Source organism: Amblyomma mixtum, chromosome 3 (genome assembly GCF_055824585.1).
Source record: "Amblyomma mixtum isolate Tamu chromosome 3, ASM5582458v1, whole genome shotgun sequence".
Lineage (NCBI taxonomy): Eukaryota > Metazoa > Arthropoda > Arachnida > Ixodida > Ixodidae > Amblyomma > Amblyomma mixtum.
In genome coordinates, this window is record NC_143014.1 from 359,268,866 (window position 1) to 359,296,278 (window position 27,413).

General features: G+C 50.8%; 1 protein-coding gene and 1 pseudogene across 1 annotated transcript; both read left to right on the forward strand.

The window, feature by feature from the left end:
* Window positions 1-4,483: 4,483 nt before the first annotated feature.
* Window positions 4,484-6,263, forward strand: LOC149356486 (uncharacterized; annotated as a pseudogene).
* Window positions 6,264-18,880: 12,617 nt separating this feature from the next.
* LOC149356487 (uncharacterized) lies at window positions 18,881-19,711 on the forward strand. Its single transcript, XM_089576357.1, has 2 exons — window positions 18,881-19,063; window positions 19,145-19,711. The coding sequence occupies exons 1-2, from the start codon at window positions 18,896-18,898 to the stop codon at window positions 19,709-19,711; spliced, it is 735 nt and encodes a 244-aa protein (XP_089432483.1). The 5' UTR covers window positions 18,881-18,895.
* Window positions 19,712-27,413: the final 7,702 nt, after the last annotated feature.

The window sequence follows — 27,413 nt, forward strand, 5'->3', positions numbered from 1 at the left end:
TTTAATTACTGCACATAACGAAATGGTGTACAATAATTTGTTGCAGGTAGGTGAATACCAAGCAAATTTCCAGCACTATGAACGTCTTTTTGAGGCGGAAAAAAAAGCCGCTATAAAAGTGGTTCCTAAGTTGACTGAGCACCATGTCAAGCCACAGAAGCTCCAGACCATGAACGTTCGTCTGGCGACTCAGGTAAAGTTGGCCATTCAGTCATTGTAAACATTGTAAGCAGTTGGTGCGATAATACTGCATGCTTATACATTACATCTGTGCTTGTCAGCGTCCAGGCATTTTCAAAACTAATTTGCCACCATGTTTTTCCAAGCTTTACAAATTTCTTTTACTCTTTTTCGCTTGCAGCTCTTCAGCCGAAGTGTGTCGATTGGCCTGAAGGTCTACAGACAAATGATGGTACCTGGCTTCGCCGACAGTTTTGGAACGGAACAGTTCACGATGCTACTAAATGACCTCTTTCACATTCTGAACTCCAAGGTTCCTGCAGCTGGAATACGAAAGGGATCTCCCCCGTGCTGGTCTGAACACCCCGGGCTGGTCTCCGGTGTGTTCAACCGCCTCGATGCATCTTTATGGCACCCCGACGGCTTCTGCCGTGACTTTGGCCATATGGAGACTGACCTGATTGACTGCCGCACAGGCCGGATTCTTCGAGACCACTGATGCGGGTATTTTCGGAACGCTTTGAAAGCTTGCACAAACGCATGAAGGACAGAGATGGAGAGTACATAATACTCAAGTTGAAGGACTGGCCACCCAGCGATGACTTCAGTGATGTGCTCCCAAGCAGGTTTGCTGATCTCATGAAAGCTCTGCATGTTCAGCAGTGGTTGCAGGTGCACATAATGCTCAGAGATTTTATGCAAAGAAATTCACTTCATGAGCTGAAAAGTCCTTGAGTGAGATTTTTATTACGGTGTTCTAGATGTGCTGTAGAAGACACACATATAAAGAGAAATTCTGTTCACTGTAGCTGTACTACTAGTGCACACTTTAAAGGTGTATATATTTAGCACGTGCATGAGTTGCTTACTAATTGTTTTCGTACCTGCACTCGGGAGCAAATTTATCCATGTCAACCAAAACTTCCGCACCAATACCATACCGGCATAGCAAAAGAAGCAATTAATTACTTTTTACTCACTCAGATGTGACACACGTCAGTAGTGTAAAATGTCGACGCACAGATCAGTCGCAAAAGATCAGCTAGGATGAAATGCGCCGTTGTGATCCGATGCCAGCACCAGGAGCGTACGACGAACAGACCCCGCCGACGCTACGTTGTTCAAGCGCTTAGTAAAAGAAAGGTATCTAAAAAAACCGCGCAGCTCACCGCTACACTCCTACACCTCCCTCCCCGCAAACACGCACCTAGACGCAGAGCGGCGCACAGGTGCGGTGAACCTTTTCCGACGCCAGGCCGAGAAAGACGACATTGCGCGCCGTTTATAACGCAGCGCACCGTCCGCCTCCGGCTACCGTACACAGGCCGTGTGGCCTTCGAAACGCAGCTCAGCAACGTCGAGAGCGGCTTCACGTTTCGGTGCTGTTTGGTGAGGTGCAAAAGTTCGCTGATCAAAACATTCAACGCTTCTTCGCGTGTCGAAGCGCGGTTCCGGAGTGCCACCTTTTCGGGAGATTCATTTCAATGCATCGATCGCTCCGCGTAACGACACCAAGTTTGACGAACAAAATATCAAATGAGCGGTTATTCGCCGCATTTAAAAACAATCCTAGATGTGTGCGTAACGTCACGACGCGAGGCATGTAGACTTTAACACGCAAGGCCGAACACACCGTGCCGAAAGCCCGTCCACCGCCACCGAGAAACACTCGGGGCCCTAGCAACAACGACGCCATACGCCGTTGCTAGTGGCCCGAGTTTTTTTAGCAACAACGACAACGTTGCTAGGGGCCTGACTTTTTAAGCCTAAATTTTGACGTCACTTCCGCCACATTCTCGCCAATGCATTGGGAATACTAAGGGCCTCTCCTGAGTTTTCCTTCCTCCATGTCTCCATGGATCAGAAAAGGTGTTGATCACTAACTGACTACGTCTAGGAGGTCCTTTACCGAATACCACAGTATTCAGACATTGGAACTGAACCCTTACTGCGACAGCTGCTAAAGAGTGTTGAGGCTTAACTCCTTGACAATTACACAGGAGTTCGCAACAATGCCAACACCACCCCCCGCCGGTGCCAACATTATCTAAAGATTTTCCACTGTGTTGTTTAACAGTGTTCCTTGAACACAAACTAAGTGTCATCGGTGCTCCTCTTATAATATGGACATATCATCATAGTGATGTCTCATGCCACGACAGGTCCACTGCATCAATGAAACGGCCACATTCATGCATGACAGTGTGGTTGCAGGATAAATATGAAGAGGAACACAATTCGTACTTATAAACTATGCCTTACGGACTATGCAACGTTCTTACCAGGAGTTGTGATACGGGGTTTTCCTTTGCCGCCACCACAACGGCCGCCAGAAAGGCGGCGGTCCTTCGGCGGCAAAGATGCTGGTACGGTTACCGAGACCTCTATATCCTCCACAGAGGAGCTGGCCGTTAATTCGGCGTTGCGATGGCTCGTGGCCTTCGCGCGATACTTTTCTGGTGCAGCAGCTGCATCAGGCTCCGCTCTAGAAGCAGAATCTATTGGAGCAGTCTTTGGCTCCTTTGTAAGGTTGGGAGGGCAGGTCTAGCTGGGTGTTGGTGTTCTGGCCGCCCATCAGCGATGAGGCGATTGCCGATGGTGGCAAAGAAAGGCCTCCGGCGAAGATCACATGATGTTTCCTTGAAAGGACTGTCGACGGGGTTGGGGCATTGATGTCGAACCAGGTCCAGCAGCTCCACCTGTGGGCCAACTGAAACTGAATACGGTTGCGGTTCCGGCTTCACCGCTTCAGAAAAAGTGCCGGTCTCTTCGAAGATGAATCGCTTCCTAGATTATGGGTAGGATATGTTCTCTTTAGTCTGCAAGCTAATAATTTATTTTACTGTCTTCCAAATACGGCACGACCTGGAGTGCGCGCCATGTGCGCTAGTGCAGGTGGTGTCTTTTCAGAGCCATCTACCGAGGAGCAGAAGATTGGCGCCCGCCTCGTTTCCGAAGTGGAGAAGCCGCACAGAACCCTCAACAGTGTCGACGTATACGGTGGCTGCGGGGGTCCGTCCTTCGGTCTAGCCAAAGCTTGCTTAGCAAGCCCCGTGCTCGCAGTCAGCGACAACGAGCACCATTTGACAACTTTAAGCAAGAACTTCCCCGATGTGCCGACGTCTCACGCCTGTCCGTCAAAAGTGCTCAAGCAGCTCCACGCTGGCGGGATGACCGACATTCTAGGAGACATCGAGAAAGAAGATGGGAGCCCGTCCTTCGAATCTCACAAGAGCTGCCGATTTTTGCAGGGTTGTTATAAACATGGGCTCAGGAATTCTCAACTAGTAACTTTTCTCGGATTCTGTGCCTTCTTTGACCCTTCGTACGTCGTCCTCGTTGCCGAGAGGTGCTCCGTCCGGCACCATAAGGGCGACGGCCTTGCCTTGGCTCTCAAGTGCCTTCTGGACATTGGTTATCAAACTTCTTGCAGCATGCTGCAGGATGGCTGCTACGGTATGCCGCAGAGACACCGGCGCCTCGTCATATTTGGGGCCAAGCGCGGCCGAGCAAAACTGCCAGCTTTTCCTTTGCCGACTCACACTTTCGAAGTGCCCGAGTGCCACCTATCATTTGCCGTGGACGGTCGCGCCTACAGCAGTCCTCTGAACTTGACCTCTGCGGCGCCGTACCAGAGGACCACCTTAAGGGATGCGATATCCGACCTCAGTGATCCTGAGGCAAAGTTTGACAGAGGTCCGTCAGACTTCATTCGTTGTCACCAGCGGATATGCCCGATCGACTACGACTGCTACAAAAAGATGACGCCGTTGTCCCAGGCTAGTATCGCTGCCATCCCCAAGGTCGCTGGGTCGGACTGGCGCGACCTTCCCAACCGGGAGGTTGAGCTGAGCGACGGCACCCCCGCGTATCGCCTCATCTACACGCACCGCTGCTCACCGTTTATAAAGCTTTTTTAGTTTCGAAACTTCTCCTCCCGAAGCGGCCGCGTTTTGCGCCCGGCCACTGAGATGGCGCTGCAGTCGAAGTTTGCGCCACGCTCGACGCTAGCTAGCCACGCCGCGGTGCAGCAACGTTTCTGAGGCTCCGTTTGTCGTGTTCATTTGCGTCGCGTTCTTTTGTTATCAAGTGATCCTTTCGTTATGAGTTGAGTGTTTGTGCACTACGCTTCAGCAGCTTTCGGTGTGTGGTCGGGTGAGGACGCTCATGGTGTGGACCCAACCTGCAAGTAGCGTGGGCTGCCGAATGTTCACGAGCGCCAAGTTTTGGATTTTTTCGCTGTCAGAGGGTAGGTGGTGCGCGTCATTTATGGTCTTTAGAGTGTGCTAGGACTGCCAACCAAATGCCAACGTGTTTCGTGCCGGGATGTACCAGCGGGTACCGGCGCAACACGGAGAAAAGGAACTTCTTTTCTCCGGCAACCAATCCAAATCTCCTTGCAAAATGGTCGAGAGCGATACCCCGTGTAGACAAGGTGTTGGGGAAAACATGCAAAGTGTGCGACGCCCATTTCCAAGAAGGGGATATTCTGAAGTCATATAAGCATGTAATCAACGCAGAAGTGAGTGAAATCGAGCGCGGTGTATGGTCTCTAAGGAGTGATGCAATTCCTACCATATTTCCTAATCTCCCGCTGTACTTCTCGAATCGTAAACGGCGAAAATCTCCGAAAAAGAGAGTAACCGTCTCAAGAGACGCAGTGGCAACGCAGAGCGACGCTGCAGAAGATATCGATATCGAGCGAGAGCAACCAGAGCCCGTGCAAGACAGCTGCTTGCATGTTAATGAGCTGGTGGAGAAGAGTGCTTCTTTGAGGTTACCTCGTCAGTGGTGATCGGCAGCTCTTGAAGATGAAAATGGGCGCCGATCACAGATTGTTTTTTACACGGCAGGATTGGAGGCAGATGTGTATACAGTACTCAAGAGTGTCGTAGTTCGCGAAGACAGGAGTTATGTTCTATCTGCCCGCGGAAAACTGGTGCCGACGCTGCCCGTGGATTTGGCAATCACTTCGTTAGCAGACGTAGAGGCAATTGTGCAGGTTGTACAAACTATGCAAGCCTGTCATGGTTGCACCTCTAGCAGGGGAGGAACTGTATACCACAAGCAGTGCAGAGTTCTTACTGAGGCAGAAAAAGGAGTCTGTAAAAAAGTGTGCGAAAATGACGAAGGACCTCGAAAGAAGAAGTGGGCTGAAACCCAAGAAAAAGGTGTGCCTTGCAGCACCTGTTTTGAGGAAGAGGCTCATTCGTGCCGCTGCAGCTCGGGAGAAAATGAAGAAAGAAATTAGCGAACTCAGTGAAAAACTGAAGAAAGCGTTTTCAACAAGTCTAGGTGAAGTGACACAGGACCTGCCAGAAGCACAAAAGATGGTCATACAGACAGCCGTCATGCAACAAGCGGCCAAGTCGCCACGTGGGCACCGCTACATTACAGACTGGCTTATGATCTGTCTGCTTCTGAGGCTGCCAAGCCCAAAGTGTTACAGAACTCTATCTGACATGAAGATTTTGACCCTGCCAAGTGCCAACCGCCTTGTACAGCTACTGAAAGGTCTTCCATGTGGCTACGGCTTAAACAAATTTGCCCTTGGTAGCATAAAACTGCATATGGCTGGCAAGCCAGAACATTACACATATGGTTGTCTAGTCATCGATGAAGTGAAACTCAGGGAAGGAACCGAGTTTAACAGGTCGTCCTACAAATTTGATGGCTTTGTAGATTACGGGGATATTACTAAAGTTGGCACAGACCAGCTGGCAGACCATGCACTGGTTGTTATGTTCAACCCAATGTTTGCGTCATGGGTCCAACCCATAGCAACTTTTGCAGATAAGGGTGCAGCGCCAGGATGGGTCTTGGCAAAGGTGGTAATGAGCTCAGTGCTACACTTGCATGAACATGGTGCTCTCGTACTGGCAGTGATAAGCGATGGTGCCGGAAATAACAAATCGATGTGGACACACCTCGGCATCAGTGGAAAGGTGGAGCACCCACAGTGCAAGATTGAACATCCCTGCCTTCCAGAGGGAACATTCCTCCACTTCATTTGTGACGTGCCACATATCGTGAAATGCATCCAGAATCATGTGATGAAGCACAAATATGGTCAGGCAAGTTAAATAATTCCTTGGATATGCATGTCTCTTGAGTGATGACGCTGTGCAACAGACTTGTTCACCTAGGTTTAATTACTGCACATAACGAAATGGTGTACAATAATTTGTTGCAGGTAGGTGAATACCAAGCAAATTTCCAGCACTATGAACGTCTTTTTGAGGCGGAAAAAAGGCCGCTATAAAAGTGGTTCCTAAGTTGACTGAGCACCATGTCAAGCCACAGAAGCTCCACACCATGAACGTTCGTCTGGCGACTCAGGCAAAGTTGGGCATTCATTCATTGTAAACATTGTAAGCAGTTGCTGCCATAAAACTGCATGCTTATACATTACATCTGTGCTTGTCAGCGTCCAGGCATTTTCAAAACTAATTTGCCACCATGTTTTTCCAAGCTTTACAAGTTTCTTTTACTCTTTTTCGCTTGCAGCTCTTCAGCCGAAGCGTGTCGATTGGCCTGAAGGTCTACAGACAAATGATGGTACCTGGCTTCGCCGACAGTTTTGGAACGGAACAGTTCACGATGCTACTAAATGACCTCTTTGACATTCTGAACTCCAAGGTTCCTGTAGCTGGAATACGAAAGGGATCTCCAAAAATTAAGGTGCCAGAATTGTTTTATATCGCCTTTTTACTGTGGGAAAGAACCGGGACTTAAAACTTTGCACTCATACACCAATTTTCTCGAAACACTGTTTTCTGTTTCCATTTATATTGCCACGTATCATTGCAGTGTTTGTTCGTTCACGCTCAAGGCAGCAGGAAAGGGTCGTTATCACTTTTGTTCGTGGCGCGAGAAGCGACCAGACTAATCTCGATTGTTCGCAGCCATGAAAGGCTGCATCTAGGTTTTTCCAGATTACCGTAGATGATCTTGACCTGTTATCTGGAAAGTTCCTTGCCGACTTTAAATTGAGCGATGCCGCGAGCGGCGGACATTCCTAGTTCAACGACCGACGAGCACGTTTATTGCTTACGCCGCCGCCGAGTGATTCAGTTCTTTTGCGGGCGGAAGTCAGCCCAAATAAAGAGCTTCGGGAGGGCGCTGCAAGCAGCCGTCTCGAACAGACGCACGTTCGCATCGCTCCGACTTTTTCAAGCTTTTTGGCCCGGACGTTTTTGGGCTAGGCTCCCAAAAATGAATGGGCCACCGCCATCGTGTTCCTCGTCACCTGTGGACGACGGTTTCAACGCTTCCGCGTCAACGACTACCCCAGGAAACCATCCGGATGCATCGGATACGCCTACCGCCGAAGCCGCCAACATGGCTTCGCAGCAGCCTCGGCAAGACGCCGCGGTAACATCGCTTTGCAGCGGCACAGATAACGCAGCGGCCGAACCTGACGCCGTGCTCGGCGCCGACGAAAGCATGGCGGATGACGAAGCCATTCAAGTGGTTGCGACGATACCTGTCTCCAACCCATTCTCTGTTCTTTCCACGGAAAACAATCCGGGAAGCGCCCCTTCCGAGGTAGGATCTTGCACTTTTCCGTTTTCGAAATTTGCCAAGCAACCTAGGATGGGGTCAGGCACCTCGCGGATGGCCCAAGAAAGCACTCGCTTTGAGAACAAACGACACGGCGTAAAACATGCCCACTCGCCGATAGCTATAAATGCTCGCTTCACGGATGCGCATTATCGATCGCTAGGCTGTGCCTCAGCGTCCATAGTCACCCCAATGGGCAGAATCGATCACTTGGCTGATAATGAACATACTGAAGAAGATGATTGGCAGCCTGTTAGGCGAAAGAACAAGGCCGCAGCCGCCGATCCAATCAGTGTTAAATACACTGTGATAATTAAGCTAACCTCACCTGGACAACTAGGGACACTCCCCGCACACTGGCTGCACGAAGCTGTTGCCAATGAGCTTCGAAAAATTCATTTTCACTCTGGCTTTCAAGTACGGCCTCTTGAACGCAGCAATCAGTTTGCTGTCGACATATCGCATATGCATGCCAGAGACCATCTAATTGGACTGCAGTCTCTCCTAATTTCTGGAAAGGAGACACCTATTCAAGCTTATGAAACCATACGCCCCGGCCAGATCCGTGGGGTCATTTATCGTGCCAACGGGTTAACAAGCTAACAGCTCATGGCAAACCTCACGTGCTACTCGTGCAGGATAATAAACGCCAGGCCTATGGGCAAGAACGGAGCAGCTCTAATCACGTTTGAGGGCTCCAGACTTCCCCGAAAAATTCATCTGTACAGCATACTCCTCCCGGTGACACCTTATCACCCGAAGTCTATCATATGCGAGACCTGTCACAAAATCGGACACAGGGCAATTTCGTGTCCACTAGTCGACCAACGTCGATGCTCGTACTGCGGTCGCCTTGCACATGGAAACCTCGAGGTTTGTCCGACGGAACCACTTTGCCGCAATTGCAGAGGTCCCCACGTAGCCACAGACCCAAAGTGCCCTGCTCGGCGGCAGGCCACAAAAACATTGAGGAATGGCATTTTCCGTCGTATCCGAGTATCGCGACGAAAAGAACGCAAACAACAAGCCGAGATTCTACGTGGTAACCAAACGGTGTCGACGTCGGTGCACAAGAGCCCTGTCAATACGCAGCAATCAGCCTCGGAGTCAGTTGTGCTTGTTAATCAGGACTTCCCTCCACTACAAAGTCAGCCGAAGCAGAAGACACGAGACAGCGAACATAAATCTAAACGGCAAGGCGCGCACAAGCCCTCCACACAATCTGAGAGCAATAGTGAAAGGAATGCCACCTCATCTCTAGCCGCAGTTTTTGAGCATACCGCGACGGCACCAAAGCAAGCGCGAATTCATCGGCTTTACTCCGAAACACTCCGTGATACGCAACGCGGCGCGCAAACGAATCTTGCAAAAGATAGTTCGCGTGCGCTACACTTAGATGAAAACCAGCTCACGCGCATTATCGAACTGGTCACTGCCGAGGTGATCAAGCGTATGCTCCCACTCTTGGGAATGTCACAGGTTTCTCCGAATCAAGAGCCCGAAATTGGGCACACATCATCTTCACTCCCGCGTACCTTCCAGTTTAATAATGGCAGGAATTAGCACGAAACCACATGACATTTTTGCTTCGGACTCTCCTATATCGTTCTTGCAATGGAACTGCCGGGGAATCCGTCGCAAACAAGCGGAACTTCAGAGGAGACTGTCCATCACGCCAACGCCTCCTATAGCTATCCTGCTTCAGGAGACTGGCCTTAATAACCCCAATTTAATAGGGTACAAACCTTACTGCACCCCTTCCATAGAGCACCGGCGTCCCGGGCCAGGATCGCGATCTGCGCCTCCAATGGCCAATGGGCAGGCATGCGTTCTTGTTCTGTCGCGCACGGCCCACACTGAACTAGATACTTCCGCGTGGTGCACGCAGACGCAGGAGGTAGCGGGAGTACGCCTTAGCTTAGATGGCGACCAACAAGCCTTAGTTTTTTCAATTTATGCGCGATCATTCGGTACTACGACATATCGAGTGGATATGTCTTTTGTAGAACACTTCTTAAGGATATATCCCCAGGATCGCGTTGTAGTTGGGGGTGATTTTAACGCCATGCACAGCAGCTGGGGATATCATCACTCAGATGCTAGGGGAAGGCACCTTTGGCAGCAAATTGTCAGAGCGAAACTGACCATAGCCAACGACCTCACGCTACCTACTCGCCTTGGCCAGCACAAAGGTCAACAAGACACTTCCCCAGACTTGACACTAGTGTCTCATCCCAGTGAGATCCTATGGTCGAGGGCTGATGATGTCATGGGCAGTGATCATTATCCCGTGGTGGTCTCATGGGCTCCTCGAGGGCGAAAGTCATTACAGCGGCAACAACGCCGTCGAATAGAGGAGCATGTCTCGTGGGACGATTTTCGTAGAATGCTCGGTACGGTGAACGTTCCCACAGGGTTAGACGAGCTCATTACTCAGATCAGCGATGCCAAGAAGAAAGCTACAACGAAGCTTTCAGTCAAGTTTGATGCCCCAAAGCCGGACTCCCACCTTTTGAGTCTGTGGAATCGTAGGCTTCGTGCTCTCAAGGCGTATCGCCGATCAGGCCGGACACCCCATCGGAGGCGTGCTCTCACTCGCATCAGTCAAGAAGTTGAGAAGTATACTCTGCAGCTCGCTCTCCAAGACTGGCAGCTGCTGTGCCACTCACTCAATGGATCAGCTAACTTATCGAAGGCCTGGCACATCTTTCGAGCCATCCTTGGACGCAAGAAGCCAATTTCCCCTGCCCAATGCATGGCCTTGAAGTTGAATGTCTCCCCGGCGAAGTTAGCTATACAAGCAGGGAAGGTATTTTTTCCCCAACCTGAAAATGCAGATGCCTTGCCTGCGGACCCCGTATCAGGTACATCAAACGATTACGACGTTCCCTTCACATTAGACGAACTGGAGGCAGCCCTGTATGACTCCAATCATAATAGCGCCCCAGGGCCAGATGATATACGCTACTCAACACTCCTGAACCTTCCCAAGTCACATAAAGTTGCCCTCTTGAAAGAGATGAACAAGTACTGGGCCAACGGTGATCTTCCTCTTGCCTGGAAGAAGTCAGTGGTAATACCGATTCCAAAACCTGGCAAGCCAAGTCGAACATTACAAGACCTCAGGCCAATATCGCTGACGTCCAACCTTTGTAAGGTCATGGAACGTATGGCTCTAAGAAGACTTGAATGGTACTTAGACAAGTACAACGTCCTGTCTCCTATGCAAGTAGGTTTTCGTCGAGGGCTCTGTGCCCAAGACATTCTCAGAAGGCTTTATAACGACGTTCTCGCATACCCTAGCAGCGCACAGCTCCGAGTGGTTGTTGGGGTAGACGTCAAAAAGGCGTTCGATTCCGTGCCCCACTCGACCATACTTCGCCGGCTACAGGAAGTGGGGATAGGCGGCAACCTCTACCGCTTCGTGAAAGCCTTTCTTGCAGAAAGAACTTTCTCAGTAATGGTTGGAGATACTCAGGGTGAATGGCAACGTAACCAAACAGGTGTTCCCCAAGGCGCTGTCATATCACCGGCTCTTTTTAACATTGCTATGTCAGGTCTCCCGCCAATGCTGTCGTCGATACCCGGTCTTAATTTTGCCGTGTATGCGGACGATATAACGTTGTGGACTAATTCAGGGTCCCCTGCAGAGCAAGAACTAGCCCTACAAACAGGCCTTAATGCCGTCCATGAATACATCAAGAAGTGTGGAATGGAAACCTCTCCCGAAAAAACCGAGTATGTGGTTGTCTTAAATGGTTCGCGAGTACGAGCCGAGGTCGAACGCAAACTTATCTCTCTTCATTTAGGGCACTCAGTTATCTGCCGGAAACCAACAATCCGTATACTCGGCATGCTTATTGACGAGGACGGAGGAGCCAAAAGCTGGCTTCGTAACACGATGCATAGCTGTCATCAGGCTTTACACCTTATGCGCCGCGTCTCTGCGCGTGGATGGGGAATCAAGGAGGTGGGGCTTCGTCAGATTACCCTGGCACTCATAACATCAAAAATCCTGTACGCATATTCGTACATGCGGCTTAACGCAACCCAACGCCTTCAGCTTGAGCGAATCAATCGCAAGGCGATGCGGCTGGTTACTGGTCTGCCGCAGTACTGCCCAGTAGTGAACCTACACGCTTGCAGCAAAATCAATGCCCTGCAGGATCTGGCAGAGCAGCAATCGCTAGCCCAGCGAGTCCGTCTCTCCACAACGGCGGCTGGCCGACAGATCCTGCGGGCATTAGGCTACAACGTTGACAACTTAGAGCCACTTTCGTCCGCTGCGCCGCCATGGGAACTGATCGACTTAGTAGACGGTATGCCATTACCAAAGAATATGAGTTCGGCTAATCCTCAAAGGCGCAAAGCTGCCGCCAAACGACACGAGAAGACATCATACAAGTTAGCCCAGGAAGGAGCCATCCAACTATACACAGACGCCGCTCAGTTTCAACACTGCGCCGCTATAGCTTGTCACGATTCTGTGTCAGATACCTCTGTAGTTCAACGGCTTTCCGAGGAACACACCGTCACCAATCTCGAACTCATTGCCATACGACTTGCCATTACTCGAATAGTAGAAAGGCAAGATCCGGCTCCTTGCACCTACCATGTCTACACAGATTCACAAGCAGCGTACACCGCCTGCCGCGCAGGGGGAGCTGACTATGCCGTTCTCAACACTATTCGAACAGAAGCCCGTCGCCTGCGAGAGGAGGGCTACACTGTCATTATCAAATGGATTCCTGCACACGAAGGAATCACTGGAAACGAAAAGGCACACCAGGCAGCGCGCGCAGCAGCTCTTTCCGCACCTTTGCCTGGATCCACATTCGTTTCCGCTTCTTGGCCCCCTAATGACGTTGCGCACCCGTCGTCGCCCCATATGGATAGGGCGGAGACATGGCATCGCGCACAACGCTATCGTCGCAGCATACTACAGCACTTGGCCAACCCTGAGCAACTATATCGCCGTCCACATAGCGCATTCCGGAGAGTGGAGGCAGTGCTCCTTCGCCGAGCCCAGACCGGCCAGCTTCTATCACCAGCGAAGTTGCATCTCATAAACCCGCGCTCATACCCGACTCCTCAGTGCCCGACGTGCCCTGCCAGAGGCACGGCCGAACATCTCCTGTGGAGCTGCCCTACCTTTGACGCAGTACGGGAGAGAGCACTCAAGTCCCTCGGCGGGCTTCGACCTGGAACCCTGCAGGAATGGGTCGATCCGCCATCGCACATCGGGCCATCAGACGCACTCCAGCTCTGGCGAACTTTTCTTTCCTACTTCAAGGAAGATGAAGGGCCAGGCCATCACTTCGCGGAGCCGACCTCGGGACGACACTACCTCGAGGAAGAAGCGGACACCGGTCCCCCACCCGCACTCCGACCTTCACCCCCACCCCCATCCTCACCCCCACCCTTAACCACTCCCCCACCCCAACCTCCATGAAGCACCTTAGTTCTGCCGCAAGGTATCGGCCTACTAAATGCAGAAATAAAGACGTTTAAAAAAAAAAAAAAAGAGCTTCGTTTGCAAGTCTTTCTGGTGTCTTCCTGACCGCTGGACTGCCGTCACTACAACGTGCCATCTGGTGGAGGTGCGGGGTAGCCTTCCATGTACCGGACACCCCCAGCAAGTCGCGACGCCAGCCCTTCGAGTCATTCACCTCAGGACCTGAGTCCAGTCCACCGCGCAAGCCGACGTCTGCTAGGAGACGCACCTGAGTTCGGGATTCTGCCTGACCCTACCCGGAAATGAAAGCCAGCAGGAACGTCCACCATGAGCTTGCCCCAGCCGACGGCTCCAATCATTCTTCACCAGCCCCGGGTGGCACCAAGCTTCGACGCTTCGCCTGGCGCCGACCCCGAAGAATGGCTGGAACAGTTCGACCGTGTGGCTGCCTTCAACAACTGGGATGATGCTACGAAGCTTAGGTACATCTTCTTCGCCTTGGAGGGACCAGCAAAAGTCTGGTTTGAGAATGAGGAAGCTAACCTCACGAACTGGGAAACCTTCAAGGAGCAGCTTCTAAAGACCTTCACGACCGTTGTGCGAAAGGAGAGAGCCCAGCAGCTGCTACAGTCTCGCATACAACACCCAAACGAGACCGTTGCTGTGTACACTGAGGAAATGAAGCGTCTCTTCCGGCGTGCCGACGCAAACATGAAGGAAGAAGAAAAAGTAAGGTTGCTCATGCGAGGAGTTAAAGAGCAACTCTTTGCCGGCCTCGTCCGCAACCCACCAAAAACTGTCGCGGAATTTGTAGAAGAGGCATCCACGATGGAAAAAACTCTGGATGCCCGAGCCCGCCAGTATGACCGCCAGCAGCGCATTTTCTCAGCAAGCTGCCTGGACACCGCTAACAGCAATGACCTGCGGGATGTTATACGTCAAGTTGTGCGAGAGGAGCTCCGACGATTGCTGCCAACGGCAACGCAGCCGCAAATTTCATCGCTCACTGACGTCATCCGGGACGAGGTTGAACAGGCCTTGGGTGTGACGCCGACACCCGTGCAGCCTCTGCAGCCCCCAGCTATGACTTACGCCGCAGCTGTGCGCCGTCCTGCCCCTCGACGACGGGACCCAAGCCCCTATCGCCCTCAGCCAGCTGCGTTGGACCGCCGCCCACTCGCCCCAACCCGCCCGTCCTACGAGCGACGCGCGCAGCAGAGGAAATGCGACGAGTGGAGAACTCCCGACCAGCGCCGCCCACTATGCTTCCACTGTGGCGAAGCCGGTCACGTCCTCCGGCACTGCCCATACAGAAGACTGGGCATCCGAGGGTTCTCTTACGACGCTCCACGACCCCGACCCGGCCAGCGACCAGCCGAAATCGAGGAGTTTTTACGTCGAGAAGAATACTCATCGCCGAGCCGCCTATCACGTTCCCCGTCGCCATCGTCCCTGCGCTTTGTATCTCCTAGCCGAGGTTACGCCCTGCGTGGACGCTCCCCCAGCCCCCGAAGGTTAAACTAAATAAAGCAGCCTCTGGAGGTGAGGTTGCTTCTAAGCGCAATGACAAAGATCCTCAATCGACGAGTACTCAAGACGATGCCTCAACTACGACGACAACACCGACGACGACAACACCAACGACGACGACACCGACGACGACAACGCGGCCAGACTTGAAGCTTTTACCGTTGCCCGGTGAAGTAACGTCGCAGTACGCCCACCGCAGCCTCACAACTTGACGAAGCCGAGATCGTACACCGAAGACAACGTGCAATGCGAAAACGCGAACAAGTGACCTTGAAGTTATGATCGACGATCACGCGGTTACTGCCTTGGTGGACACCGGAGCTGACTACTCCGTCATGAGTGGGCCACTCGCTGTCCGACTCAGGAAGGTAACAACAACTTGGGATGGCCCGCTGATCCGCACCGCAGGTGGTAACCTGATTACGCCGTCAGGACGCTGCACCGCGAGAGTTACTGTAAATGGGAGAACCTACGCGACAACCTTCCTGATCCTGCAGCAATGCTCGCGAGACGTGATTTTAGGAATGGACTTCCTGAATGAACATCGGGCGATCATCGACCTTCGATCCAAGTCGATCAAGCTTTCCACGGACAAAGCCATATCTGCAGCGACGACAGCGACTCATCCCGTTGCCTTGAACGTCCTCGACGAAGCATTGAGCGTGCCGCCCCGATCAAGTGTCGTCGCCTGCATAGGTACTGGAGACATCGAAACTGCCGAAGGCGTCATCGAGGGGAACACCCAGCTACTCCTGGATCGAGGACTGGCCGTCGCAAGGGGAGTCGCCCAAATCCGAAATGGCCAAGCCCAGGTCTTGCTAACCAACTTCACCGAAGAATACCGGCATCTAAACAAAGGTACGACGATCGCTTTCCTCGACGAGCTGGCAGACATCAGAGACATATTTGCCCTACCCGACCAACCTGTAGAACCATCTGACCAACGCCATCAACCAACGTTTGATATCAACCCAGCATTACCACGGAGCAGACAAGACCAAATACGCAGTCTTCTTCAAGAGTACAGCGATTGCTTCTCATCAGCATCGAATGTGCGACGAACGAGGCTTGCCAAGCACCGAATTGTCACAGACGAACACGCGCGACCACTGCGACAGAGCCCCTACCGCGTATCGCCGCTAGAACGCCAAGCTATCCGTAAGCAAGTTGAGGAAATGCTTCGTGACGACGTTATCCAGCCATCAAGGAGCCCCTGGGCAGCACCAGTCGTCCTAGTGAAAAAGAAAGACGGCACCCTTCGCTTTTGCGTCGATTACCGCCGCTTGAACAGCATTACGAAGAAGGATGTCTACCCCCTCCCCCGCATCGACGATACATTGGACCGGCTGTGCAACGCTAAGTGCTTCTCATCGATGGACCTGAAGAGCGGCTACTGGCAAATTGAAGTCGACGAAAGAGATCGCGAAAAGACTGCGTTCATCACGCCAGACGGACTCTTCGAGTTCAAGGTGATGCCATTCGGCCTCTGCTCTGCCCCAGCGACGTTCCAGCGAGTAATGGATACGGTGCTCGCAGGCTTGAAGTGCCAGATTTGCCTAGTCTACTTAGATGACGTTGTTGTCTTCTCCTCAAGCTTTGAAGACCACCTCAGAAGGCTTCGGATAGTGCTGGAAACAATCAAGTCTTCAGGCCTGACACTGAAACCAGAGAAGTGCCACTTCGCCTACGAGGAGCTGCTGTTCCTTGGTCACGTCGTAAGCAAGGATGGAGTTCGCCCCGACCCCCAGAAGACGGCTGCGATCGCAGAGTTTCCACAGCCTAATGACAAGAAGGCTATACGCAGATTCCTTGGATTGTGCGCTTATTACCGACGATTCGTCAAGAACTTTTCGCGCATCGCTGAACCTTTGACTCAACTTACCAAGGCTGACGTGCCTTTTAAATGGGAAAGGCCACAAGAGGAAGCTTTCAACGAGCTGAAGCGCCGCTTACAGTCCCCTCCTGTGCTCGGGCACTTTGATGAAAACGCCGAAACCGAAGTTCATACCGATGCAAGCGGGGTGGGCTTAGTAGCGGTCCTCGTTCAGAAAAATGGCAGACAGGAGAAAGTTATCGCGTACGCTAGCCGTTCACTGTCGAGAGCCGAAGCCAACTATTCGACGACAGAGAAAGAATGTCTCGCCATTATTTGGGCCACGTCCAAATTTCGCCCCTACCTATACGGACAACCATTCAAGGTTGTGAGCGATCACCATGCTCTGTGCTGGCTGGCCAATTTGAAAGATCCCTCCGGCCGCCTTGCTCGTTGGAGCCTGCGTCTTCAAGAATTTGACATAACTGTAGTCTACAAATCTGGCCGCAAACATTCCGATGCTGACTGCCTATCGCGAGCCCCCGTAGACGCAGCACCGGAAGAGGAAGACGACGATGCTTTCCTAGGACCGGTAAGCGCCAGCAGTTTCGCGCAGCAGCAGCGCTCGGATCCTGAGTTGCAAAGCCTAGTTGATTATTTGAAAGGCAAGACCACCTCGCCTCCCCGGGGGTTCAAGCGCCACCTGTCGTCCTTCGTCCTTCACAATAATGTCCTCCTGAAGAAGAACTTCGCGCCCAACAGGACAGTACATCTTCTTGTCGTGCCCAAGAATCTTAGGCAAGAAATTATGCAGGCATGTCATGATGAGCCGACTGCAGGGCATCTCGGGATTGCTCGCACGTTGCACCGCATCCAGGAGAAGTACTAGTGGCCACGGCTAGCTACCGACGTTTCCCATTACGTGAAAACGTGCCGTGAGTGTCAGCGACGCAAAACGCCTCCGAATAGACCAGCCGGACTCCTGAACCCCATGCCACCGCCAACTAAGCCCTTTCCGCAAATAGGGATGGACCTCCTCGGCCCCTTTCCGACCTCTTCATCACGAAACAAGTGGATCATCGTGGCCGCCGACTACATGACCCGCTACGCCGAAGCAAAAGCGTTGCCTAGTGGTACCGCAACAGAAGTCGCAAAATTTTTTGTCGAACAAATTCTGCTGCTACACGGCGCCCCGGAAGTGCTCATCACAGACAGAGGAACGGCGTTTACAGCGGAGCTGACGCAAGCCATTTTAAACTACAGCCAGACAAGCCATCGGAGGACCACTGCCTATCATCCACAAACCAACTGACTCACAGAGCGTCTGAACAAGACCATCGCAGACATGCTCTCCATGTACATCGACGCCGAACACAAGACGTGGGACTCCATTCTGCCCTACGTGATCTTCGCTTATAATACTGCCGTCCAGGAGACAACCAGGTTTACCCCATTCCAGCTGGTATACGGCAGGAAGCCCACGACAACACTCGACGCAATGCTCCCGCACGTTTCTGACGAAGACAACCTCGACATCGCCGCCTACCTTCATCGCGCCGAGGAAGCCCGAAGACTTGCGCGGCTTCGCATTCAAGACCAGCAGCACACCGACGCCCGACGCTACAATCTGCGCCGACGAGACACCCATTACAAGCCAGGTGATCGTGTTTGGATATGGACGCCAGTTCGCCGCCGTGGATTGAGTGAAAAGTTGTTGCGACGCTACTTTGGCCCGTACAAGGTTCTCCGTCGCATCGGTGACCTCGACTACGAAGTCATCCCCGACGGCACGACAGCATCTCAGCGACGCCGCACACGCCCGGAAGTCGTACATGTCGTACGCCTGAAGCCATATTATGAACGCTAAAGGACTGGAAGTTTTCATTGTCCGTGTTTATTTTCATTTGAAAGCATCGAGACGATGCTTCTTTGGAAGGGGGGTAATGCCACGTATCATTGCAGTGTTTGTTCGTTCACGCTCAAGGCAGCAGGAAAGGGTCGTTATCACTTTTGTTCGTGGCGCGAGAAGCGACCAGACTAATCTCGATTGTTCGCAGCCATGAAAGGCTGCATCTAGGTTTTTCCAGATTACCGTAGATGATCTTGACCTCTTATCTGGAAAGTTCCTTGCCGGCTTTAAATTGAGCGATGCCGCGAGCGGCGGACATTCGTAGTTCAACGACCGACGAGCACGTTTATTGCTTACGCCGCCGCCGAGTGATTCAGTTCTTTTGCGGGCGCAAGTCAGCCCAAATAAAGAGCTTCGTTTGCAAGTCTTTCTGGTGTCTTCCTGACCGCTGGACTGCCGTCACTACAACGTGACAATATGTTTTCAGTTTTTGGACTTCTTCACAATGTTGAACGAGACGGAATCTATTCCTAATGTCAAGCTGTTCGCATCTAGGCAGACTATCGAGTCCCTACGTGTAACACTGATGTCTGTGCTGTCACTTGTGGAGTTCCTGTTGAACCAAGGCGTGAGCTACATTCTGACAGCAAGCCTGAACCAGGATCCACTCGAGGTAACCGTATCCCTTCCATCATGTTTCCTCTTTCAGCTCCTCATAATCACAGTTGTTAAGCTCAAATTTCTTGCTTTGCAGCGATTCTTTGGGCTCATGAGGTCCTTCGGAGGAGACGAAGACCATCCAACCGTCACCAAATTCAGCCAGCTTTTCAGACTACTGTCCCTTTACACACCTGTTAAGCTTGCCACAAAAGGGAACTGTGAAGCAGGGGATGAACGAGTTCTGCTGAGCACATTTGAGAGCCTTGGAGAGAAGCGGCGTGAAGCACTACTACAAAAGAGAAAAGTTAAAGATGAAGTCTTCCAGCGACTCACATCACTGCCTTCGAGGGGGCTGTCAGCCCCATTTGACGATGACGTGCACAGTGTTTCAAGTCCAGAAAAAGCGGCATTGTACTATTTAGCGGGATACGTGGCCCATAAAATGATGAAGGTGACCTCCTGCATGGAGTGCAAAAGCGATGCAATGGCTTCACAAGACTCTCTACCACCTGAAGCTATGCTTGTGATTGAACGAGAGTTTGTGACTGGCAGCCTTGTTGGTCCTTCAAGGAAACTGTTTGCATGCGTGAAAAGCAAGAAGAGGCCATTGAGCAAACATAAAAAAAAGAAGCCTTTGGGGACCTTTTCTGGAATGTATTAGATGCCCTTGCGAAGAGAGGAACTAACTGTATCGGTTGCCCAGAGCATAGCTGTGATTTTACAGCACAGATTGTACACTTCTATTTGGTCACACGAATGCACTTTTTTTCCCGGAAGAAGAGCCAAGAGAACGACAGTGCCAATAGAGCTCGGAGGGAACGTAAAAAAGCAAAGCTTGTGTAAATAATGACCGAAGTGAAAAGGAAGATGCCTGAAAGTGTGTGAAGAGTTTTAATAAACTGTAATTCGCTGATGCAACTCCACTAAAGACGTGTGTGTGATTTTTTTTATTCTATAAGTACTAAAGACGTGCGTGTGATTTTTTTTTTATTCTATAAGTACTGAAGACGTGTTTGATTTTTTTTATTCTATAAGTATTTACCAGAGGCAGCAGAAAAATGTCAGCATGATATTTATCGGGCAGCTCTCTATATGTGCCTTGAAAACTAATAAGTCGCTTTATGGAACCTCTCGGGACTAGTGTGGAGGGTTCTTCTAATCTTTAATAAAATCGGGGCAGACGTTCAGGCTTTCTTGTCTGGCTGACTTTCGCATTTGGAAAGCAAGAGTAAAAATTACTCGCGACCAATGGGATTGATACAGAAGGGTAAGGTCACCGTTCAAGCGCAATGCGATGGAAACGCCGCATTCTACAGACGCACGAAAGCAACTATTCTGCCCGAAGCGAAACGTAATCACTGATGCCCATCTTTTTATAAAGCTTCTAAAGCACTGGTCGCTTCTACGCACACGTAGTTTAACTATTTAAAGTTACGAAGCGCTGATAATGACGCCACGAAGCGTGAGAAATGTCTTCGTTTAAGCGCCGTGCGGGAGGACCGCGGAACGGTACGCGTCTGTAGCAGACGACGCACTTCCTTGGCGCAAACTTCGACAGCAGCGCCCCGGTGGCGGGCGCGGCGGCGGGCCGCATGCTCCCTGTTGGCGCGGCGAGGAGATGCGGAACTGAAAAGGATCTATAAACGATTCCGCTGCTCGGCGAGCCCCTACATGCACCGGCGCGGAGTCTGCGCATGCGCCGAAAATGACAAGGCCTTGTGCGACCCCATGTACCGCCAGGAGACCCACACACAACCGGCCGCGGCGGTTCTCTTTTGTTCTCCGCCTCTCGCGCTAGCGCCGCGCGCTCTCCCCTCGCGCTCGCCCCGCGTCTCTTCTTTATTTGTACACCGCAGCGCGCTCTTGGTTGCGTAGGTCGTATGCCGTTACAATATAGAATACATAGTTATTCTTCAATCTCTCGATCAGTACTCTGTAAAAGTTCCGTGTTCCGAAATGACTCCGTTAAAATAGTTAAGGCTGCGGTGAGGTGTGACCTGCAAATCCAGTTCGCCAAGCTTTTTAAGTTAGCAGTCTGATGCTTTAGGCTTTAGGTCTCCTGACGGTTGCTTCTTCGCTTTGAATTATTTTCCAACATGGTTCCTAAATATTCTTTGCAATTGCAAAAGCTGACAATGCACAACAAAATCTTTAGAAAGATTTCCGTTGATATTTGCGGCACACGTTTAACGTCGGTCCCCCCCCCCCTTTCAGGGACCGATCAGAAGGATGTTTTGTTAGCCATAACATGGCATATGTATTCGGTAACCGGGCTGGTCGCCCAGCATGGAGCCCATCATGGGAATGCGCTACACGCACTGAGCATACGCGGCCACTATAACTCCATGCATAAGGGCCAAATTAGACCAGTAGGCACAGGGTTAACCCTCGCTGCCCAGAAAATAAGCAACAAGTGAGATGACAGGATAGGCGGGAGAGGGAAGATAAGAAAGAAAAGGGCGGACAGTAAGACAGGAAATGGCAGCTGGCTGATTTTCCCCCGGGTGGGTCAATCCGGGGGTACTTTCTGTGCAAATTGGGGGCCTTTAAGGTTCAAACAATGGGGGTCTGCTCAGCCACCAGGATTCCTTTTTCCCCAGAAATGACAAAGCCACGCACAGCCTAAGCATGGGTGCTGGGGTAGTGGCGCACTACTCACCAACATCCCCAAGCGGGGATGCATTTGCCAGTAAAAGCATGCTAAGGCCATAGGGACGCCATGGTGGAGACTCCGGATAATTTCAGCCACCTGGAGTTTTTTAACATGCACTGACATCGCACAGTGCACCGCATCTGTCATTTCGCCTCAAGATATAAAATCAATATGTGGCCTCCGTGGCCGGGATCGACCCTGGGTCTTTCGGAACAACATCCGAGCACCATAACCATTCAGCCACAGCGGCAGCTATTTCTCAAGGCTGGGGAAGAGATGATAGCGGATTTCATCGGTTTCCGCCAGCATTTGAACCAGTAAAACCCAAATATATGAAAAAGTTTAGGTAGAAGTTTATCCGTAACATGGGTAGCGTTAAGGAATAGTCGTAGTCTAACCTTCCATGCATAAAAACACAGACCAGGGTTTCCAAATGCGGTAACTGGAAAGCAATGCGAAACAAAGAATACGCGCATAGAAAAGTCATATACTTTTGCCTCATGTTATTATTATTATTATACTTTTGCCTCATGTTATTATTATTATTATTATACGTTTTCCTCATATTATTATTATTATTAGACTTTGAAAAGATGGCACATACCTACACTGGGGGTTCGACCAAGAATCCAGAGGCAAAGGTTGCTGCCTCATGTTAAACCGCAACACTCTCGCGCTGTGCGCTCATCTCGTCATCTTCTTCTATCTGCGCCGCGAACAGATCAAATCACCTTAACCTCAGTAATATCTCGCCAGATGTACCGACGTCCCACCAAAGAAAAACCATAAACAAAATATGCTAAACATACGCTTTCGCAAGGCTCCTCGGTGATACTGCGTTAAAACACTACATTTTCTTTCCACTAGGCGTACGCTGTCCGCTGTCTTTCTCTTCCGGCGCCATCAGCTCTCCTATTTCTCCCTACTGCTCTCACGCCCTCTCTACTACGTCGCCTTCTCCGGCTATGTTTCCTCTCTCTGAAGCTGCTGCGGTAGCTTCCTTGTCCACTTCTCGCCATATCTCCACGCTTGCCCCATTTTTTTTTGTACGACGCCGAGAACAATAGGATTTGTCGTAGAGGGACATAGAGGGCTAGCAGCACATTAAAAGTAGACAGCTTGGCTGCAGACAACGGGTGCAGCGCCCAGGAGACGATCTGCTGCGGCCTCAAGAAACTCCACAGCGTCGCGAAGACGTGGTACGACGTTCTCACAAATGTCCAGACAATACGGCCGAGTGAAAAGCGTAACGGAAAGGCGTTTCCGTCAGCACCAAGCTTGCAGAACATCTTCCGGGGCACAGAACCACGCTAAGAGCGCCACGAAAGTATATATGCGTACTTTTACGACAAACTCACCAAAGCAAGAAGCTGCAACATCGGCGACAAGGCATGCATCCGATACCTGACCACTGGACTCTCAGATAAGGTGCGGCCCCTGAGAGTCAAACTATGGTAGCCCACACGAGCTGCTTCGATGCATGAAGCAACTCTATGAACGAATGGATGCCTTAAACAAAATCGGAAGCCAAGATCCCCTATCACGACGACCATCAGCCACCGGTTACTCACCGTGTGCGCCTCACCAGAGACGAACGATCGACGACGGCACCAAGGAGAAAAGTACAAGGTGAGAGGCGAGCCTACTTAATTTGTTTTAAATGCTCTTCACACGGGCAGTTTTCGGCAGCATGCCCAAAGCACCAGCGTAAGCACCGACGCAAGAACTGCGGAAAAGTGGGCTACGAGCCAAAAGGTTGCTTTTTGAAGAGAGGTTCAGGAAACACACGCAACGGAAGCTGCAGTGCTAACAAAACAAAACATGACAGTAGGTAGCATGTAAACCGAGTTAGAAGCATGTCATGAACGCCAGCCTGGTCGGAGAAAATATTAAAGTATTACGTCGACAAGGGAACGCAGTGCATAACGGTACGACAAAGCGAAGCAAAAAAATATGCACCGTTCTTACACCGACCAAATCTGCGACGGAGAAATCGGTGTTCTCGGCACGGGCTACAATATTCGCGCGCATCACACCCTCCGAGCTGCGCCCCGACCAAACAAAAAATGACCGAAGGCAAGCGGCGCACTAAAAAAAAACAAAAAAAGAAAGTTTCAACAAGCCACGAAGAACAGCGTCAAGCCATCAGCAGGCGACATGGTGTCGCTCGAAGGGAAGCCGGCTGCAAAGTTAGCAACGCCAGTTACGCGAAGCATACGAAGGCCCAAAGACCACCGCGCAAAAGCTTCCCAACGAAAGACAAAGTGCCAGCCTTCCCCGAGGACCACGGATTCGCGCGATTCCACGAATACATGCTACCCGCGCACAGGATCAAGAACTTGCCCGTAGGAACCACGACAAGCACGGATCCATCGCCGGACACTACCAGCCACGCGGACGAGGCAACGAGAAAAAAACTGACACAAAGACAGAACGCAGTAGTAAAAATTTATTGAAGCCAAACAGCGCAACGACGCAGACAGCGTCGAAGAAAACACAGCACAAGCGCTGACTCACAACTGAAATTTATTAAGGAAAGCAGTGCATTTTATAGAAAAGTGGCCAACTTATCAGCTATAGCACACTGACAAAACCCGTTTCTACGTGGCACCGAGGTATGCAACCTCACTGTCATATAATGAAATAGATGGCTTTCTGACGCACAACCTTATTTTTTTTCTGCGTCGTTGCGCTGTTTTCCTTCAATATGTACCACCAACTCGCCCGTTTGGCTATAGTGTAAAAATTTATGTTACTATGTTGTTCGTTCTTTCCTTCTCTCTTCTTCACTCGTTGTTGCTAGTTGTTTCTTCTTTCTTCTTAGTAGGTCCCGTTTCCCTTCTTCGCCCAATGAACCTCTCGAATTGGCGGGATTAACTGAGAGAACACTCATTTAATTAACACTTGATTACAACAAAAAGGTACAGTACACTTATAATCATAACTGCAGCATAGAACAGAACAACTGAGCTGGGCCACCCCTGGACTAAGGGCAATCCGTCATCCTAAGCGAGCATATGGGAAGAAGTCTGTCTCCTACCCAGCTCCAACCACAACTGCCGCCCGCACAGAGCTCGCGGCCGTCGCTGGGTTTCCTCCACAGAAACAATTATTCTTGAAGGAACCTAGTTGCGCTATAAAAAAGACAAACACAGGAAAAAGCCAAGAGACAGACAGAGCGCATAACCTTGACCCACACTGATTCAGTGAGTAGGATTTTAACTGCCTTTAGACAGTATGGGCGAGGTTTGACCTTTACACATGAGCTTCCTTCTAGTGGGTCGTTGCAATTTTTAGATATTAACCTGAACCTCGGCTCGCAACACGCCTGCTGGCACTATGCCCCACGAGCAAAGAAAGAGTTGCTTCCGTATGATTCCGCGCATTCGAAGACAGTCAAAAGAGCAATTGCAAGCTCGTGCCTGGAATCCGCTCTTACCAAGTCATGCCCGCATGCAATGCATACAAGTTTTAATAATCAAATTGAAAGGTTGCTTTCAGCCGGCTTCCCCTGCGACGTCATATCAGCCGTGGCCGAGAATCTTCTCAGGAAGATAAAAAGAAGAAATCGAGGTAGTGTGGATGAGCCGCTGCCAAAAAAGAAGATCGTGGTGTTGCCTTATATACACAAAGTGGCGCACAACGTAAAAAAAGTGGCCAAGAGGCATGGCGTCCCTGTTGTTTTTTCTGCCCCACGGAAACTCGCAGCCTTGTGCCCGAGAACCGGGAACCAAGGAGCTAGAGGCAGTGGATGCGACATAAAACATGCCGAAAAGTATGTGAAATGTGCCACTGGAGTGGTGTATGAAATCCCACTGAAGTGTGGAGGCGCCTACGTGGGCCAAACAGGCCGATGCGTGAATGAACGCGCAGGGGAACATGCCCGATCCATTCGGAATAAAGAAGGAGCAAACTTGCCTCCTCATTGCCTTGCTTGCAGTGGATGCGAGCCTCTGCTTAAGCAGATTAAAATACTAGGAAGAAGTAAAAACAAAACAGCGCGGGAGATTTTGGAGGCCTATCACATTAAAGAAAACGGTGATAAATGTGTAAGCGACACTTCTGTAAAACTGTACAATAAGGAAAACCATTTTCTGCGCAGCTGTTGTTGACCAGGAGTTGATTGGCTGTACCCCTCTCTCTTTCCCCTTGTTCTTTTGCTGTGATTCTGACTATATAAGGCACTTTCACACAAATAAACTCAGTTGATAGTTTGCGCTCTGTCTGTCTCTTGGCTTTTTCCTGTGTTTGTCTTTTTTATAGCGCAACTAGGTTCCTTCAAGCAATGCACCAACTTGCCCAACAAGAAGTTCTTCTAAACAATTATTCGTTGAGTGCTCCCATGTTCCCAAGGACAGTTTCCCCGGTTTCGGGGAATGCATGTACCGCAGACGGGGCTGGGACGCCGGCGCGTCTAGGCCCCGGTCCGCAATGTTAGGAAACAAATTCCAGCGGAGAAGCGCAAATTTAAGACAAGTGGCTCCGACGTCCGGTAAAGAAAAGCAACGCAAACCCAGCCACCAAACAGATCCGCGGGGTGTGTTTTGTCGAAGGCGGCCGGAGCCCCGTACGCTAAATGATGCGCGAAGCGGCGCCGTCTACAGAGACAGACGGCACTTCACACGTCAATGCCAGAACAAGGCGGTAAAGAAAAGCAACGCAAACCCAGGCACCAAACAGATGCGCGGGGTGTGGTTTGTCGAAGGCGCCCGGAGCCCCGTATGCAAAATGATGCGCGAAGCGACGCCGTCTACCGAGATACACGGCACTTCACATGCCAATGCCAGAACAAGGCCCCAGAAAAGAAGTAGTACACTCACGCTCACTCCACGCGAAGTGCGAGTTCACGGGCGGAAACAAACACAACAAAATGCGGGTGATGAACGCGCGGGCCGTCTCGCCGAAAGAGTCTGGGCCCCGCTCCTTACGACAAAAAAAAAATACAGCGGCACTTTGGCTCTCTAAAGTGCTGCACGGCGAAAGCGTTTCCTGGCGCACTGTTTGCTTTTATTTGTGAAATTTTCAGATTTTATCTTTTTGTTCTTTTCTTATTTCTGTTTTTTTCCTTTCCTTACTGTTATTTCACTTTATTTCTTTTTATTTGTTTCTTTTCTTATATTTAATTTTTCATTTGTCTTTTCTTGGTTTTTTCCTTATAATTTGCTTTGTTTCTTTATTTTATCTTTTATTTTATTTATCAGACCCATAGTAAATTTCACAAGTTCTTTATCTTCCTTCTTCGCACCACAGGTGCCCCGCCAGAGACGGTTTGCTTAACTGGAAGACCGAAGGTTTTCTTCGCACCAGGGGTGCCCCGTCAGGACGGTCTTGCGGTGAGTTACGATGCAGGGATAAAGGAAATGCTTGAAGTTTATGTACAGATATTTACATCGCATAGAAAATTAGGCACTGGAGAAACATTAAGCAGCAAAAAGAGAAAACAACAAAAAGTGGAACTGGCTAACACTAGGGGAGGCCCCTACTCGGCATAGCCGAAGATGCATAGCACCTGACCTTAGCCCAGAACCCTTTCTTCCGGCTCCGGGGCCCGGTTTTAAAGCCCGTAAAGCCTGGCCCACATTTGGTAGCTTCCAATCATGCTACTCTTCATACGATTGGCTCATCGAGAGCATGGCCAGCCCTCTAGCCTCCGTAGGGCAAAACACCCTCTCCATTGCAAAATAAAAATAAAAACAAACAAAAACGCACA